The sequence below is a fragment of the Heptranchias perlo genome, chromosome 11 (genome assembly GCF_035084215.1).
Source record: "Heptranchias perlo isolate sHepPer1 chromosome 11, sHepPer1.hap1, whole genome shotgun sequence".
NCBI classification, from domain to species: Eukaryota; Metazoa; Chordata; class Chondrichthyes; order Hexanchiformes; family Hexanchidae; genus Heptranchias; species Heptranchias perlo.
The window spans coordinates 75,359,439-75,373,724 of record NC_090335.1 but is presented as its reverse complement, the minus strand read 5'-3'; the positions used below and the strand labels follow the sequence as shown (position 1 = coordinate 75,373,724).

The 14,286-nt window shown below is 47.7% G+C and overlaps 1 protein-coding gene across 3 annotated transcripts in view; it reads right to left on the bottom strand.

Moving 5' to 3' along the window:
- Positions 1-6,204: 6,204 nt before the first annotated feature.
- The window catches only part of LOC137327498 (SAM domain-containing protein SAMSN-1-like), an 84,481-nt gene continuing 76,399 nt past the window's right edge, over positions 6,205-14,286 (bottom strand). For 2 of the 3 annotated variants that reach the window (XM_067993382.1, XM_067993384.1), the window contains exons 5-8: positions 13,531-13,685; positions 11,564-11,770; positions 8,317-8,461; positions 6,205-6,652 (exon numbers count right to left, since the gene is read on the bottom strand). In XM_067993382.1, the coding sequence (XP_067849483.1) occupies positions 6,453-6,652; positions 8,317-8,461; positions 11,564-11,770; positions 13,531-13,685 (707 nt within the window). In that variant the 3' untranslated portion in view covers positions 6,205-6,452. The remainder of the gene's footprint in view (positions 6,653-8,316; positions 8,462-11,563; positions 11,771-13,530; positions 13,686-14,286) is intronic. The other variant, XM_067993383.1, reaches the window with a different exon arrangement.

The following is a 14,286-nucleotide window of genomic DNA, read 5'->3' as shown; positions in this document are numbered from 1 at the left end:
AAAACCTTATACTTTTGAAAGACAGCTTTTCCCATGGCAGGATTGGCTAAATTTGGAATCTAGTATTGCGAAATAGTTAGATTTAACTTAAATGGAACTTAGAGTTCTCTGAATTAGTACAGCAGCCGGATGTGAGCAGTAAGCGGAAACCAAGAGCATCTTGTGAAGCACAAAGTTCGTGTGGTTTATACCACAAAATACGTTTTTAAAATATATTTTTTAAAAATTACCTCTTAAATTTCCAAACCAGATTTTGCAAAGATAGAGATGGTAAAAGAACCAGAGAGGGGAGTTCAGGAGAATTTTTTTTAACGCGGCGAGTTGTTCTGATCTGGAATGCGCTGCCTGAAAGGGCGGTGGAAGCAGATTCAATAGTAACTTTCAAAAGGGAATTGGATAAATAAATGAAAAGGTAAAAATTTACAGGGCCATGGGGAAAGAGCAGGGGGAGTGGGACTAATTGGACAGCTGTTTCAAAGAGCCGGCATGGGCACGATGGGGCGAATGGCCTCTTTCTGTGCTGTATGATGGCCTGGCCATGTTTTGCCCGCTCTCTGAAGCACACATCCCACAGCGTCCACGCGGAAAGGAAATGTTTCTGTGTCCTTAACGAGGCGGAAAAGGGTGGTCACTGAGCAACAGAAGCAGGAGGAAAGAAGAACTTGGGGGATGGGGAGGCTGGGATGGAGGCCAAAGGCATGGCTGACAAGGAGAACGTTAAGGACACTTTTGACGGTAATGGAAGGAGGAAAAAGTTCCAGCGGACAAGGGACTGAGAGAATGTCCATCGTTGGTGGGCCACAAGGAGTGGGATTAGGATTGCCAACTCTGGTTGGACGTATTCTTGGAGGTTACACCACATGACCTCCTGCTGCCAATCGCCCCGCCCCCACAATCCCGCCATTGGTGGCCCAACATGTCCATCCTCGTGGAGCCCCACATTCCCATGCGAGTCTTTATTCCCATGTCCAATATTTTTATAACTAATAAACAAAAAAGTGTTAAAAGAAAATTTAATTTTTTTTTATTGCCCCTATTATGCCCCAATCCTGGAGGGTTGGCAACCCTAAGTGTGCGCGAACGGGTAATCCACTCTCAGAGAAATACAGCGAGGTTGTATATCTGGCAGTAATAACAGATAAGGGTGCGGTGAGGCTGTGAGGCATTTCAAACCAATACTGAGTGCTCTTTTTGATTCCATCTCAGCAGCACTCAATAGCAGAAAGGCCAAAGGTAAGATGCTGTATTCTCCTGTCCTTCGAGATGGGCGGCTCGGGTCTTTGAGATGGACTTTACATCATTTTTAAAATCTTAAACTGGCTGCCTGACAATGGTAGCAGCATTTCTCCGTTTACTCCATGATGTACGGACCTGTTATTAAAGTTTTCAATACGTCGTCAATAACGAAACAAACGTCAAAACTCAAGCCAAGGTCCCACCTCCTGCCACTTCCCCTATCCCAACAAAAGATCCCAACCCCTTCTTCTATCCCAAGTCAGGATCCCACTCCCAAACCTCATCTCTATCCCAGTACAAGGTCCCACCCACTCATCCCAAGCCAGTGACCCATCTCCTGCCCCTGCCCTTTTCCCAACCAAAGGTCCCACCTCCAGCCCTAACCCAAGCCATCTGTAGTTTTCAGTAAGTTTTCAGTGAACCTACTGCTCCATGGGCCTGCATTCCTCATCCTGTCCAGCTGTGGGGTTTTCACCGAACTGGTTATGAGTGCTGTTTTATTCATTCTCGGGATGTTGCCATCAGTGGCAAGTTGTGCTAAACTTGTACAAAACCTTGGTTAGACCACACTTGGAGTATTGTGTACAGTTCTGGTCTCCATATTAAAGAAAGGATATAAAGGCATTGGAGAAGGTGCAAAAAAGATTCACAAGAATGATACCAGAACTGACAGGATATACTGATCAAGAAAGGCTGAACAGATAGGGATCTTTTCTCTAGAAAAGAGAAGGCTGAGAGGTGACCTGAGAGAGGTCTTTAAGACAATGATAGAGTTTGATAAGGTTGACGTAGAGAAAATGTTTCCACTTGTGGGGGAGTCCAAATCTAGAAGTCATAAATATAAAATAGTTGCTAATAAATCCAATAGGGAATTCAGGAGAAACTTCTTTACCCAAAGAGTGGTAAGAATGTGGAACGTGCTACCACAAGGAGTAGTTGAAGCAAATAGCATAGTTGCATTTAAGACGAACGTAAGAAATAGGAGCAGGAGTAGGCCATACGGCCCCTTGAGCCTGCTCCGCCATTCAATAAGATCATGGCTGATCTTCTACCTCAACTCCACTTTCCTGCCCTATCCCCATCTCCGTTGATTCCGTTAGAGTCCAAAAATCTATCGATCTGAGTCTTGAATATACTCAACGACTGAGCATCCACAGCCCTCTGGGAGAATTCCAAAGATTCACAACCTCTGAGTGAAGAAATTTTTCCTCATCTCGGTCCTAAGTGGCCGACCCCTTATCTTGAGACTGTGACCTCTAGTTCTAGACTCTCCAGCCAGGAAAAACAACCTCTCAGCATCTACCCTGTCAAGTCCTCTAAGAATTTTATACGTTTCAATGAGATCACCTCTCATTCTTCTAAACTCCAGACAGTATAGGCCCATTCTACTCAATCTCTCCTTATAGGACAACCCTCTCATCCCAGGATTCAATCCAGATAAGCACATGAGGAAGAAAGGAATAGAAAGTTATCCTGAAAAAGTTAGATGAAGTAGGGAGGGAGGAGGTTCATGTGGAGAATAAACGCTGGCATCGACCATATGGGCTGAATGGCCTGTTTCTGTGCTGTAGTTTCGATGTAACTCGATGTAAGGCCAGCAATTATTGCCCATCCCTAGTTGCCCTGACAACTGAATGGCTTGCTAGGCCAGTTGGGAGCGTGGTTGAGAGTCAACCATGTTGGTGTGGGGACTGGAGTCACGTGTAAGCCCAGGCCAGGGTAAAAAATGGCAGGTTTCCTGCCCTAAAGGGACATTAATGAACCCAGTTGGGTTTTTACGACAATCCGACAGCCTTGTGGTCACTTTTACTGATAATAGCTTCATGTCCTAGCACAAGTCAGCAGTTTCGAGAGTGGAGGGAGTAAATGTAGAAAAAGTAAGGAATAAAAGATTTATTTCCCTTCACAAACCAGGAATCAATGTAATTCTCAGCAAACCTCCAATTCTGATCTCCGTGTTAGTCCGGCACAGTCGATGAACCGCATCAGTGTCCGGAACATTCCGAGCACAATTTAGAATGTGTTCATATAATTTTATTAAAGATCAGATGTACAGAATACAACAGTAAGGGGAGGACGATCAGAGCTCAGGCTAAAAACACAGGAAATTCAGAAACAATCGTCTCAAATCTACACAGATAAAATACAAAAATCGAATAAATATTTACACGCAAAAAGCTTAAACCAAGCTTAAGATACAGACTGATACAAATCACTCAACTGATCACCATGGAAACGATGTGGAGAGGGAGGGAGCAAAGGGACATTTCTACAATCGGGTTAAAGACCTCACTTCCAACCTACCCAGTTACACCAAATAAAATACACAACATGAATGGGTTCGTTGCATTCACCATTTAAAAAGTTAAAAGAGTAGAGCAGTGGGCGCAGTTTACAGTGTGTATGTCTGAGTGTATCTGTACGTGTGTCAGTGTATATATGTTTGTGTGTGTACATTTGTGTGTATCTGTGTATTTACGTTCATATGTCTGCATGTATCTATATGTGTTTTTTTTCATTCGTTTAAGGGATGTGGGCGTCGCTGGCGAGGCCGGCATTTATTGCCCATCCCTAATTGCCCTTGAGAAGGAGGTGGTGAGCCGCCTTCTTGAACCGCTGCAGTCCGTGTGGTGAAGGTTCTCCCACAGTGCTGTTAGGAAGGGAGTTCCAGGATTTTGACCCAGCGACGATGAAGGAACGGCGATATATTTCCAAGTCGGGATGGTGTGTGAGTTGGAGGGGAATGTGCAGGTGGTGTTGTTCCCATGTGCCTGCTGCTCTTGTCCTTCTAGGTGATAGGGGTCTCGGGTTTGGTAGGTGCTGTTGAAGAAGCCTTGATGAGTTGCTGTAGTGCATCCTGTGGATGGTACACGCTGCAGCCACAGTGCGCCGGTGGTGAAGGGAGTGAATGTTTAGGGTGGTGGATGGGGTGCCAATCAAGCGGGCTGCTTTATCTTGGATGGTGTTGAGCTTCTTGAGTGTTGTTGGAGCTGCACTCATCCAGGCAAGTGGAGAGTATTCCATCACACTCCTGACTTGTGCCTTGTAGATGGTGGAAAGGCTTTGGGGAGTCAGGAGGTGAGTCACTCACCGCAGAATACCCAGCCTCTGACCTGCTCTTGTAGCCACAGTATTTATATGGCTGGTCCAGTTAAGTTTCTGGTCAATGGTGACACCAGGATGTTGATGGTGGGGGATTCGGCGATGGTAATGCCGTTGAATGTCAAGGGGAGGTGGTTAGACTCTCTCTTGCCTGTGTGTGTGTGTGTGTATGTGTGTGTGTGTGTGTGTGTGTCTGCGTGTATCTGTATGTGTGTCTGCGTGTATCTGTATGTGTGTCTGCGTGTATCTGTATGTGTGTCTGCGTGTATCTGTATGTGTGTCTGCGTGTATCTGTATGTGTGTCTGCGTGTATCTGTATGTGTGTCTGCGTGTATCTGTATGTGTGTCTGCGTGTATCTGTACGTGTGTCTGCGTGTATCTGTATGTGTGTCTGCGTGTATCTGTATGTGTGTCTGCGTGTATCTGTATGTGTCTGCGTGTAACTGTATGTATGTCTGCGTGTATCTGTATGTGTGAGTGTGTGCGCGTGAGATCAGCCACATGTACCTCAGAGTCTTTCCCAGTCCTGCATTTTCCTGTGTGCCTGTGTCGGTAACACTGTGGGGTGAATCACCAATTGTTTTGCTCACAAACATTGTAAGACCGTAAGAATATTTAGGAGCAGGAAAAGGAAGTTAAACCCCAACAAGCCCCTTCTTTTTTACATAGATCATGCCCACCCACCCACCTTCTCACCATAACCCTCAGTCCCTCCTCTCTCCAGGTATCTGCCCAATTGCCTCTTGAACCTATTTATATTCGCCGCGATAGAATTTCTGCCGGATTCTTCCGATTTCCTGAAGTAACGGAAACGCTACCGGAGATCCCCCAAAATTACGGAAAAATCCCCCGTGGAAATTTTACCCCTTCATTTCAACAGTCTTCCCCACCTCGGGTCGCCAACCCTCCGGGATTGTCTTGAAGTCTCCAGAAGTCTCCAGGAATTGAAGAGTAACCTCCAAGACGCCGATACAAGCGACCCAGGAGAAAAGTCATTGGGGCATTTTTATCATTTTCTTTGAGTTGGGATAAAGGCTGTTTGACTGACAGTCAAGAATCATCCAATTGGGTAACGAAGGGTCTGTTCGCTTTCCGATTAGCCGTGGGATGGTGGGGGCGCCGCGAGGATAGACGTATAGGGCGACCAATGGGAGGAGCATGGGGGCGGGGCTGTGGGAGACGGGGCGCCATGTAATGAAACCTCCAGGAATATATCCAACCAGAGTAGGAAACTCCATCCCCATCACTAGCAAATGCGGGTTTTGGCACAAGTTACCTCTGGTGTTATAATGCCCCAAGTGGAAAGGGTTTGACAAGATATCTTTCCATTAAAAACAATGTCCCTTTTATGACATGATCCTCAAGTTCATAGGCCAAGCCATCCAGCCTTGCCAATTCCCTCTTCCCATCTACGTCCTGGCTGGGGAAAAAAAAATGTAGACGCGGTCCGGCGAATTGGCGGGGGAGGCGTGTGAAACGCAGACGCTAAGCTGTGCGCGTTTTTCATACATTCGTCGGCTCAGCCTTTGGGACGCGGGAGATCCTCCTGCCACTCATTGTGTTGCAGAAGATCTCCACTGGTGCGGAATGGAGGAACGCCTGCATCCCCATGGAGCTCGGCTTCTCCAAATACACAAGCGTAAAAGCACAGCTTTCATCAGCCATTCGGTTTTGCCAATTTGTAATTCATCTCTCCACTGAATTGCTCCATTTTGGCATTGAGCATTGACGTGAACAATTTGGTTTGCCGATCTTTACACCAACATGGGTCATCCGTCCTACAAGACACGGGATTTTGCCCAGGCTACATCAAAAAAAATTAAACAAGGTCAAATACAATGGTGCAAAAATCACAGGGACTCAGAGTTGTAATAATTTGGCAACAACCAAATTTTTTAACAGGTGTTCAGTGTTTTTGCGGGAGATCGTGGGGTTGGCCCAAGTTTAATCCAAACTGTGCCCGACGCTTGCCCTTGTAGATTCCTATTAAATAAAGAGGCCATGTTCAATGTGTGCCCATAGATATCAATACAAAGAGACAAAGAACTCTCTCAGTATCCACTGGCTCACACTGCCTGCCTCAAAACTGTACAACTTGATTAATCCCACTGCAATCAGTCAGCAAGGGAGACGCCTTCAACCATTTCTGGCAAGTTCTCCAAGTCCAAGTCTTCTTTTCCGTTGTCTGAGATTTCAGAGGTAGCGTAACATCCAGAGTCCCTAGGGCATTCCATCACATGTGATTGGTCAAACGTGAGGTCGGAGGATTGACTCTGAGTTATGACATCACTTTTCTCTTCCTCGTCACTTAGAACTGCAATACAAAAGTACGTTAATATCATTCTCCATAATCCATCGTGATCTGTTGAACAGTCACTCAGTAGAGAATGGTAGGTAACAGTCTTGCCTGGGAATCGGATGGTTGTGGGTTCTAAACCCTGCTCGAGTATTTGGAGACATGCTCTGGCTAACACTCCAGCATGTGAAGGGAGTGCTGCTCTGTCCGAGGTTCTTTGGAAGAGAAATTGAACCAAGGCCCTGATTGCCCTTCCCACCCTCTCACCATATCCTTCAATCTCACGTACCCACTTTCTCATTCTATCTCTCAATCCCACCTATCCACCTTCTCATCATATTCCTCAACCTCACCTACCCACCTTCTCACTGGCCACACTTATCCAAATTCTCACCGTATCTCTCAATCCCACCTACCCAAGTTCTCACCGTATTCCTCAATTCCACCTTCTCACCATATCCCTCAGTCCCACCTACCCACCTCTTCACCGTTTCCCTCAATCCCACCCATTCACCTCATCATATCCCTGAATCCCACCTACCCACCTTCTCATCCAATCCCTCAATCCCACCTAGCCACCTCTTCACCATATCCCTCAATCCCACCTACCCACCTCTTCACCATATCCCTCAATCCCACCTACCCACCTTCTCACCATATCCCTCAATCCCACCTACCCACCTCTTCACCATATCCCTCAATCCCACCTACCCACCTCTTCACCATATCCCTCAATCCCACCTACCCACCTCTTCACCATATCCCTCAATCCCACCTAGCCACCTCTTCACCATATCCCTCAATCCCACCTACCCACCTCTTCACCATATCCCTCAATCCCACCTACCCACCTCTTCACCATATCCCTCAATCCCACCTACCCACCTCTTCACCATATCCCTCAATCCCACCTACCCACCTCATCACCGTATCCCTCAATCCCACCTACCCACCTTCTCCCCATATCCCTCAATCCCACCTACCCACCTTCTCATCCAATCCCTCAATCCCACCTACCCACCTCGTCACCGTATCCCTCAATCCCACCTAGCCGCCTTCTCATCCAATCCCTCAATCCCACCTACCCACCTCTTCACCGTATCCCTCAATCCCACCTACCCACCTTCTCATCCAATCCCTCAATCCCACCTACCCACCTCTTCACCGTATCCCTCAATCCCACCTACCCACCTTCCCAGCATATCTCTCCATTGTTTCACTCCTCAGAAAAATAACTAACTAAAACCTCAAAGCTCTGGAATTCCTCACCTCTCTCCATCTCCCCTTCCTCCTACAATCTACCAGTCACTAAGTCCCGAGTTTGAGGTCAGTGAATTACTACTTGGGATGGGGGCTCTGCCTTAAAGTAAGCAGCTCAAGACCAGAGTTACTAAACTTTAAACCTGTGCTTTGTGGCTGGAAGGCAATTCGATCATAAACGACCTGTCATCACACAGGATGTTGGTGGAAGCGCAGAGGCAGCTCCAGCACTAAGCGGATAACCGGTCTCTTATCTACCAACCATTCTTTTTTTTTTGCAGAATCAGCAGCCCTTCATCGGATTAGAACTGTGACTGTCTTGTCACCGTCGGAAAATGTCAGTTATGAGAAGGCAGCGCTGGTCGTGTCTGTAGGGTCCACAGCTTTGCATTTAACGGCAGACGCCCTAATATCGCCCTTACCATCGTAATCCTGCTGAGCTGCGGTGAGGAGCTTTGCTCTGTGTTCTGCATCTGTGATGTTAAGCTCGATGAGGTGACTCTCCTTGAGGTCCTTGAGGTCATCCAGACTCTGGTAGCCATTCAGAAGGAACGTGGAATAAAGATCCTACACAGAACAAATAAGCACAGGAACCAGAACCATTACACAGAGTGAGGGACAACAAAGACCGCCCCGCCTTTAACGTCAAAAATAAAATCTCAAAGCACTTCGCAGATGAACTGGACGGTTATTTTCGTTCCTTACCCTAAAAAGAAAGAAAGAACTTGCATTTATATATAGTGCCCTGCACGACCCCAGAACGTCCCAAATCGCTTTACAACCAATTAAGTATTTTTGTCACTGTTGTAATGTAGGAAATGCTGCAGCCAATTTGCGCACAGCAAGGTCCCACAAACAGCATTGAGACAAATGACCAGATAATCTGTTTTAGTGATGTTGGTTGAGGCATTAATATTGGCCAGGACACCAGGGAGAACTCTCCTGTTCTTCTTCGAAATAGTGCCATGGGATCTTTCATGTCCACCTGAGAGGGCAGACTGGGCCTCGGTTTAATGTCTCATCTGAAAGACGGCATCTCCGACAGTGCAGCACTCCCTCAGTACTGCACTGGGAGCGTCGGCCTGGATTATGTGCTCAAGTCTCTGGAGTGGGACTTGAACCTACAATCTTCTGACTCAGGTTGACTGCTACCCACTGAGCCACATCTGACACCAGGTGAAGGGCAGAGGCCCGCTGCGTGGGATTGTAGGAGGGGAAAGAAGGCCGAGGATGGTGAAGAGTCCCGCAGTTTTGAGGTGACGGGGAAGGAGGAGTTAGAGTAGGAGACAGTGTGAAAAGTCTTAACTTCAAGATTTAAAGAAGAGCAGGGCAAAAGCGGCCAATCTGGGCGAAGAGCCGAAAGACTGAAGTGGGAAAAGAAAATCATTCAAGAGAGCGGTTCTAAAAATGGAAGGAGGTAGATAGTGAGCAAACGAGAGGTAGAAAAGGTCTCTAACCATTAGCTCTGGACCCTGAAACACCCTCAAGGATTGAGCAGTGTGTCCGGGAGGTGCTGAGTGATGGGATATCCCAGGAGATCTAACACATGTAAATTCACATCAGATGGACAAAGGATGTTAGAGACAACGAGGGGTTTAATTTTCCCTGGCAGTGCATTGGTTAACATGTCCATGTAAAATTCCCCCGTCTGCTAGTTCAACACAGTCATTGACCTGGTTATCTTCATTGGGTTAATGACTCTGTTAAAATAGCGTAAAAAGGAATTTGACACGCAGTTTTTCTGATTATGTAGAAATTACAGCACAGAAACCTGCCATTCGACCCATCTATTCTATGCCGGTGTTTATTCTCCACATGAGCCACCTGTTATCCCTCTTCATCTAACCCTATCAGCATATCCTTCTATTCCTTTCTCCTTAATGTGTTTATCTACCTTCTCCTTAAATGCATCGATGCTATTCGCCTCAAATACTCCCTGTGGTAGCGAGTTCCACATTCCCACCACTCTTTGGGTAAAGAAGTTTCTCCTGAATTCCCTATTTGATTTATTAGTGACTATCTTATATTTATGGCCCTCTAGTTTTGGACTTCCCCACAGGTGGAAACATCTTCTCTACGTCTACCCTATCAAACCCCTTCACCGTGGGACATTTTTCCATGTTAAAGGCATTGTACCAAAGCAAGTTGTCGTTGTAGCCACTTTCCCTCCATTTTGACCTCAAATGGACATTACGAGCAGATACCTGATGGTCCCCTTTTGTGTACGTGTTGGCCAGGATACTGGAGAACTCCTCTGCTCTTCTTCAAACAGTGATATGGAATCTTTTTACGTCTGCCCGAGCATCCAGATTGATTTCACATCTCATCCGAAAGGCAGCACCTCCGACAGCGCAGCACTCAATACTTGCACTGAAGTGTCAGCCTAGATTACCTGCTCCACTCTTAAAGCGGGGCTTGACCCCCACAGCCTTCTAACTGATGAGTGAGCGTGTTACCAATTGAGTTAAGCTGGCACTTCAGTAAAGCAAGTACTTTGGAAATACAATTCAAGATCATCACTCTCCTAGCACTGACTGGTCCCGATCCCATTGACTGCTGGGTGGTGAGCTCATACTGCTCTCCAAACATTTCGGAGTGAATTCAGCCACTCCCGCCTTCCTAGCGAGGAACCTCCCTCGAGGAACTGACACTGCAGCGTTGTAGCACCACCCTCTATGACCCATGTTCCCTTCAATCACGGCCCCTCGTTGGGAGTGTGGGAGCGCTGAGTCTGTCCTTTGGTGTCAGAGTGAACAGTTCCCTGTTGCAAAAGCATGCCATCAGCAAGGCTCCTTATACCTGAAATGTAGTAGTCAGGATGATCTATCCTGGTCTGTAGTGAGTTAGCCGATCACAGCGGGAGAGATCTTACCTACGGTACAGAAAGGAGCCAGGTCCAGCTGGAAGCTGGGACGGTGAGGGGAGGAATCGAACCGATCTGGTGGGACTTTATTTTAAATTCATTCTCGGGATGTGGGCATCACGGGCAAGGCTGGCATTTATTGCCCGTCCCTAATTGCCCTGGATACAACAGAGTGGCTCGCTTTGCCACTTTAGAGAGCAGTTAAGAGTCAAACGTGTTGGAGTCACATACAGGCCCAGACCAGGTAAGTACAGCAGGTTTCCTTCCCTAAAGGACATTAGTGAACTGGTTGGGTTTTTACGACAATCCGACAACTTCATGGTCATTTTTACTGATACCAACGTCTTATTTCCAGATTTTTAAAAAAAACTTAATTCAAATTCGCAAACTGCCACGATGGGATTTGAACTCACGTCCTCTAGGATTATTAGTCCGGGCCTCTGGGCATAACCACTATGCAACCGCACCTACCGTTAAAGGTAGCTCAATTTGGGGCAATAATTCCATGTTACATTTGACCTCACTGCCTTGGGGATTGGGGATTGGGGGAGGGGGGGGTGGGGAACAGAGATTGGGGGTGGGGGAGGGTTCCCAATCCTGATTTAATACGTAGTGAGCCAAGTGCATTTGAGGCAGCTGCTCTGGCCACCCCTACCTTCTTCGAAAAGCCTCCCAACGCTCGACGCCCGGGCTCGCAATTGAAGAGTGGGCGAGGTGGCGGATGCCTTTGGTGCCCGTACAAGAGCCAATGTGGTCAGGGGAGGAGAAGGTGGGGAGAAACAAAGAGAGCGTCGCACTGCACTGACCTGTAAATTAATTCTTTCCAACAGCTCCTGCAAGGAATCGGGGATGGGCCTCTTGCTCTTCCTGTGCGTCTTTTGTTTCCTGGGCATGGCATCTTCACTGGGCAGGATATCCACGTAAATGAACTTGAAGTTTCCCACTTTGGTGTTGAGCATTCCCGTCCAGGTGCCCATGTTTGGTTTGTTGATTATATCAATGATGTCGCCTTTCTGAAAGAGCGTTTGAGGTTCGGGTGAATTAACCTTTGCCCATTGAACTCAAATGGACTGACGGATCTGACCCTGAGAGACGGAGATGGGCGGCTTTAACTCTAGGCGGGTAATGGGCGGACAGCGGGCGGAGTGCGGCAAGTGGGCGCTACCCCCCTCCCCTCCCCCGCTGCAGCTCGCCGGTCGTGGGAGATGCGGGAAATCGGCCGTCTCCCCGGTTGAGCCTGGGTGGGGACGTGTGGGGAGAAGGGGGACGCAGACGGGCAGGCAACGACCCGGGGGTACTGATTGGACCACACGCTCCACCCATTTGTACCTCAAAGCCTCAACCAGGGTGCTGTACACTTCATGGGACCTCGATGCTCCACAAGTGGCCTCCTGCCTGAAACAGGAAGATGCTCTGGCCGCTCATCTCAGGACCCCACCCAAAAAGGCAACGGTTGGAGCACCGGTGTAAAAGGGGCCGTAAATTAAAAGTGGCCCTACTCAGTATGCAGGACACATCCCAATCACATGGAAAATAAGATGAATCCCTGGCCCTCGAGTCTCTCACTCTGGGTTATATCTTGGCTGATAGCACAGGCAGACAGTCTGCCCCAGGGCCTCTTGCCAATGCCAAATTTGAGCTGAGCGAGAGAGACCTCCCCCTTCCAGAGGTGGGGCATCGTCTTCTCCAGTTTTTCCCTTTCTCTCCCTTCCCTTCCATTCATCTCTTACCAGAAGGAATGAGAATGAGACCATTCAGCCCATCAAATGTGTTCCCTCCCCAGATCAGGTACGATCTTCCCTGTCATGAAACCTGTACCCAAACCACTCAATGGCTGGAGAGATCACAGAAGATAAAGCTCCGTCAAATCTCTCATCCGGCCCCAAATGTAGTCCGGAAAACTCTAGGATATTAATCCAACCGTACAACTCTGACCAGTCATGTTCCAGGGATGAATTATCCATGCCCTGGGCAGCGCAGGAACACAGCCTGGGAATTACCCCATTTATGCGTAGTACCGCCACACTTCCGTCAAAGTTACATTGACGGAGCAGGACCAGTTCTGACGAAATTCCCAGCCCAATGTGTTTCAAAGAATCAGACTGTGGTATACAATCGAAGACCCTGAATTTCCATGGGCTATGTCCCAATCTGCCATTGTCAGTGCAATGGAGAAGTGACATGAATGGTCGTTTTTACCCCTTTCCCCCAAGGGTCCCAACCATCTCCCACCAAAGATGCAGCGGGAGATCGGTCCAATCCCTGTACCAATTCAGGGCTAAAATCGCGATAGAAAGAAAGACTTGCATTTCTATAGCACCTTTCATGACCTCAAGATGTCCCAAAGCACTTTACAGCCAATGGAGTATAGTCACTGTTGTAATGTAGGAAACACGGCAGCCAATTTGGACACAGCAAGATCCCACAAACAGCAATGTGATGAAGACCAGATTATCTGTTATTTAGTGATTTTGGTTGAGGGACAAATATTGGCCCAGACCACCAGGGGGGAGCTCCACTTCGAAATAGGGATCATGGGATCTTTTACGTCCACCTGAGAGGGCAGACGTGGGCCTTGACTTAACGTCTCATCTGAAAGACGGCACGTCCAACACTTCCTCAGTGCTGCACTGGGAGTGTCAGCCTGGATTATCTGCTCAAATCTCTGGAGCAGGACTTGAACCCATGACCTTTTTAACTCCGAGAGCGAGAGTGCGACCCACTGAGCCACGGCTGTACCGCAACCAAAGAAAAAAAATCACCGTTTTCTTACCTTGAGCTTGAGGGAGTCAGTATCGTAGGGGCTTGGAGTAAAGTCCGCGTGTACTTTCGCTCGGCCACAGAATGGGCCTGTGTAGGGTACCTCCTCATCCAGCCTGAAACTGTCCCGGTTACTTGCTGCGTCCGAGCCGCTTGCGATGCCACCTGCTTAAGAGATCAAAGAGTATCAAGGACTGCTCGATCTGCAACTCTGCCCAAACCATTTGGCACCGCTACCTCTCTCTCTCTCTCTCTCTCCAAGAGCCTCCTGAAAATCTCTCTGCCTGTGCCTTCACTTCCCCTCCAACTCCCTTCTCGCCTCCCGTTCAGTGCTATCCTCTCACTTTACACCTCCTTCTTTCTGAGGTATGCCTTATGTAAATATAGGCACTTGGAATCTCCACAGGAGATCTCTTGATCTCCCACTGTAAATTTGGCGGGAGTCCTGGAGGAATTAAATAAATGGCTAAAGAAAGACTTGCATTTATACAGCGCCTTTCATGATCTCAGGACAACCCAAAGCACTTTACAGCTAATGGAGCACTTTTGAAGTGTAGTCACTGTTATAATGTAGGAAACGCGGCAACTAATTTGTACACACAGCAAGATCCCACAAACAGCAATGTAATAATGTCCAGATTATCTGTTTTAGTGATGTTGGTTGAGGGATAAATATTGGCCAGGACACCGGGGAGAACTCCTCTGCTCTTCTTCAAAATAGTACTGTGGGATCTTTTACATCCACCTTAGAGGGCAGATAGGGCCTCAG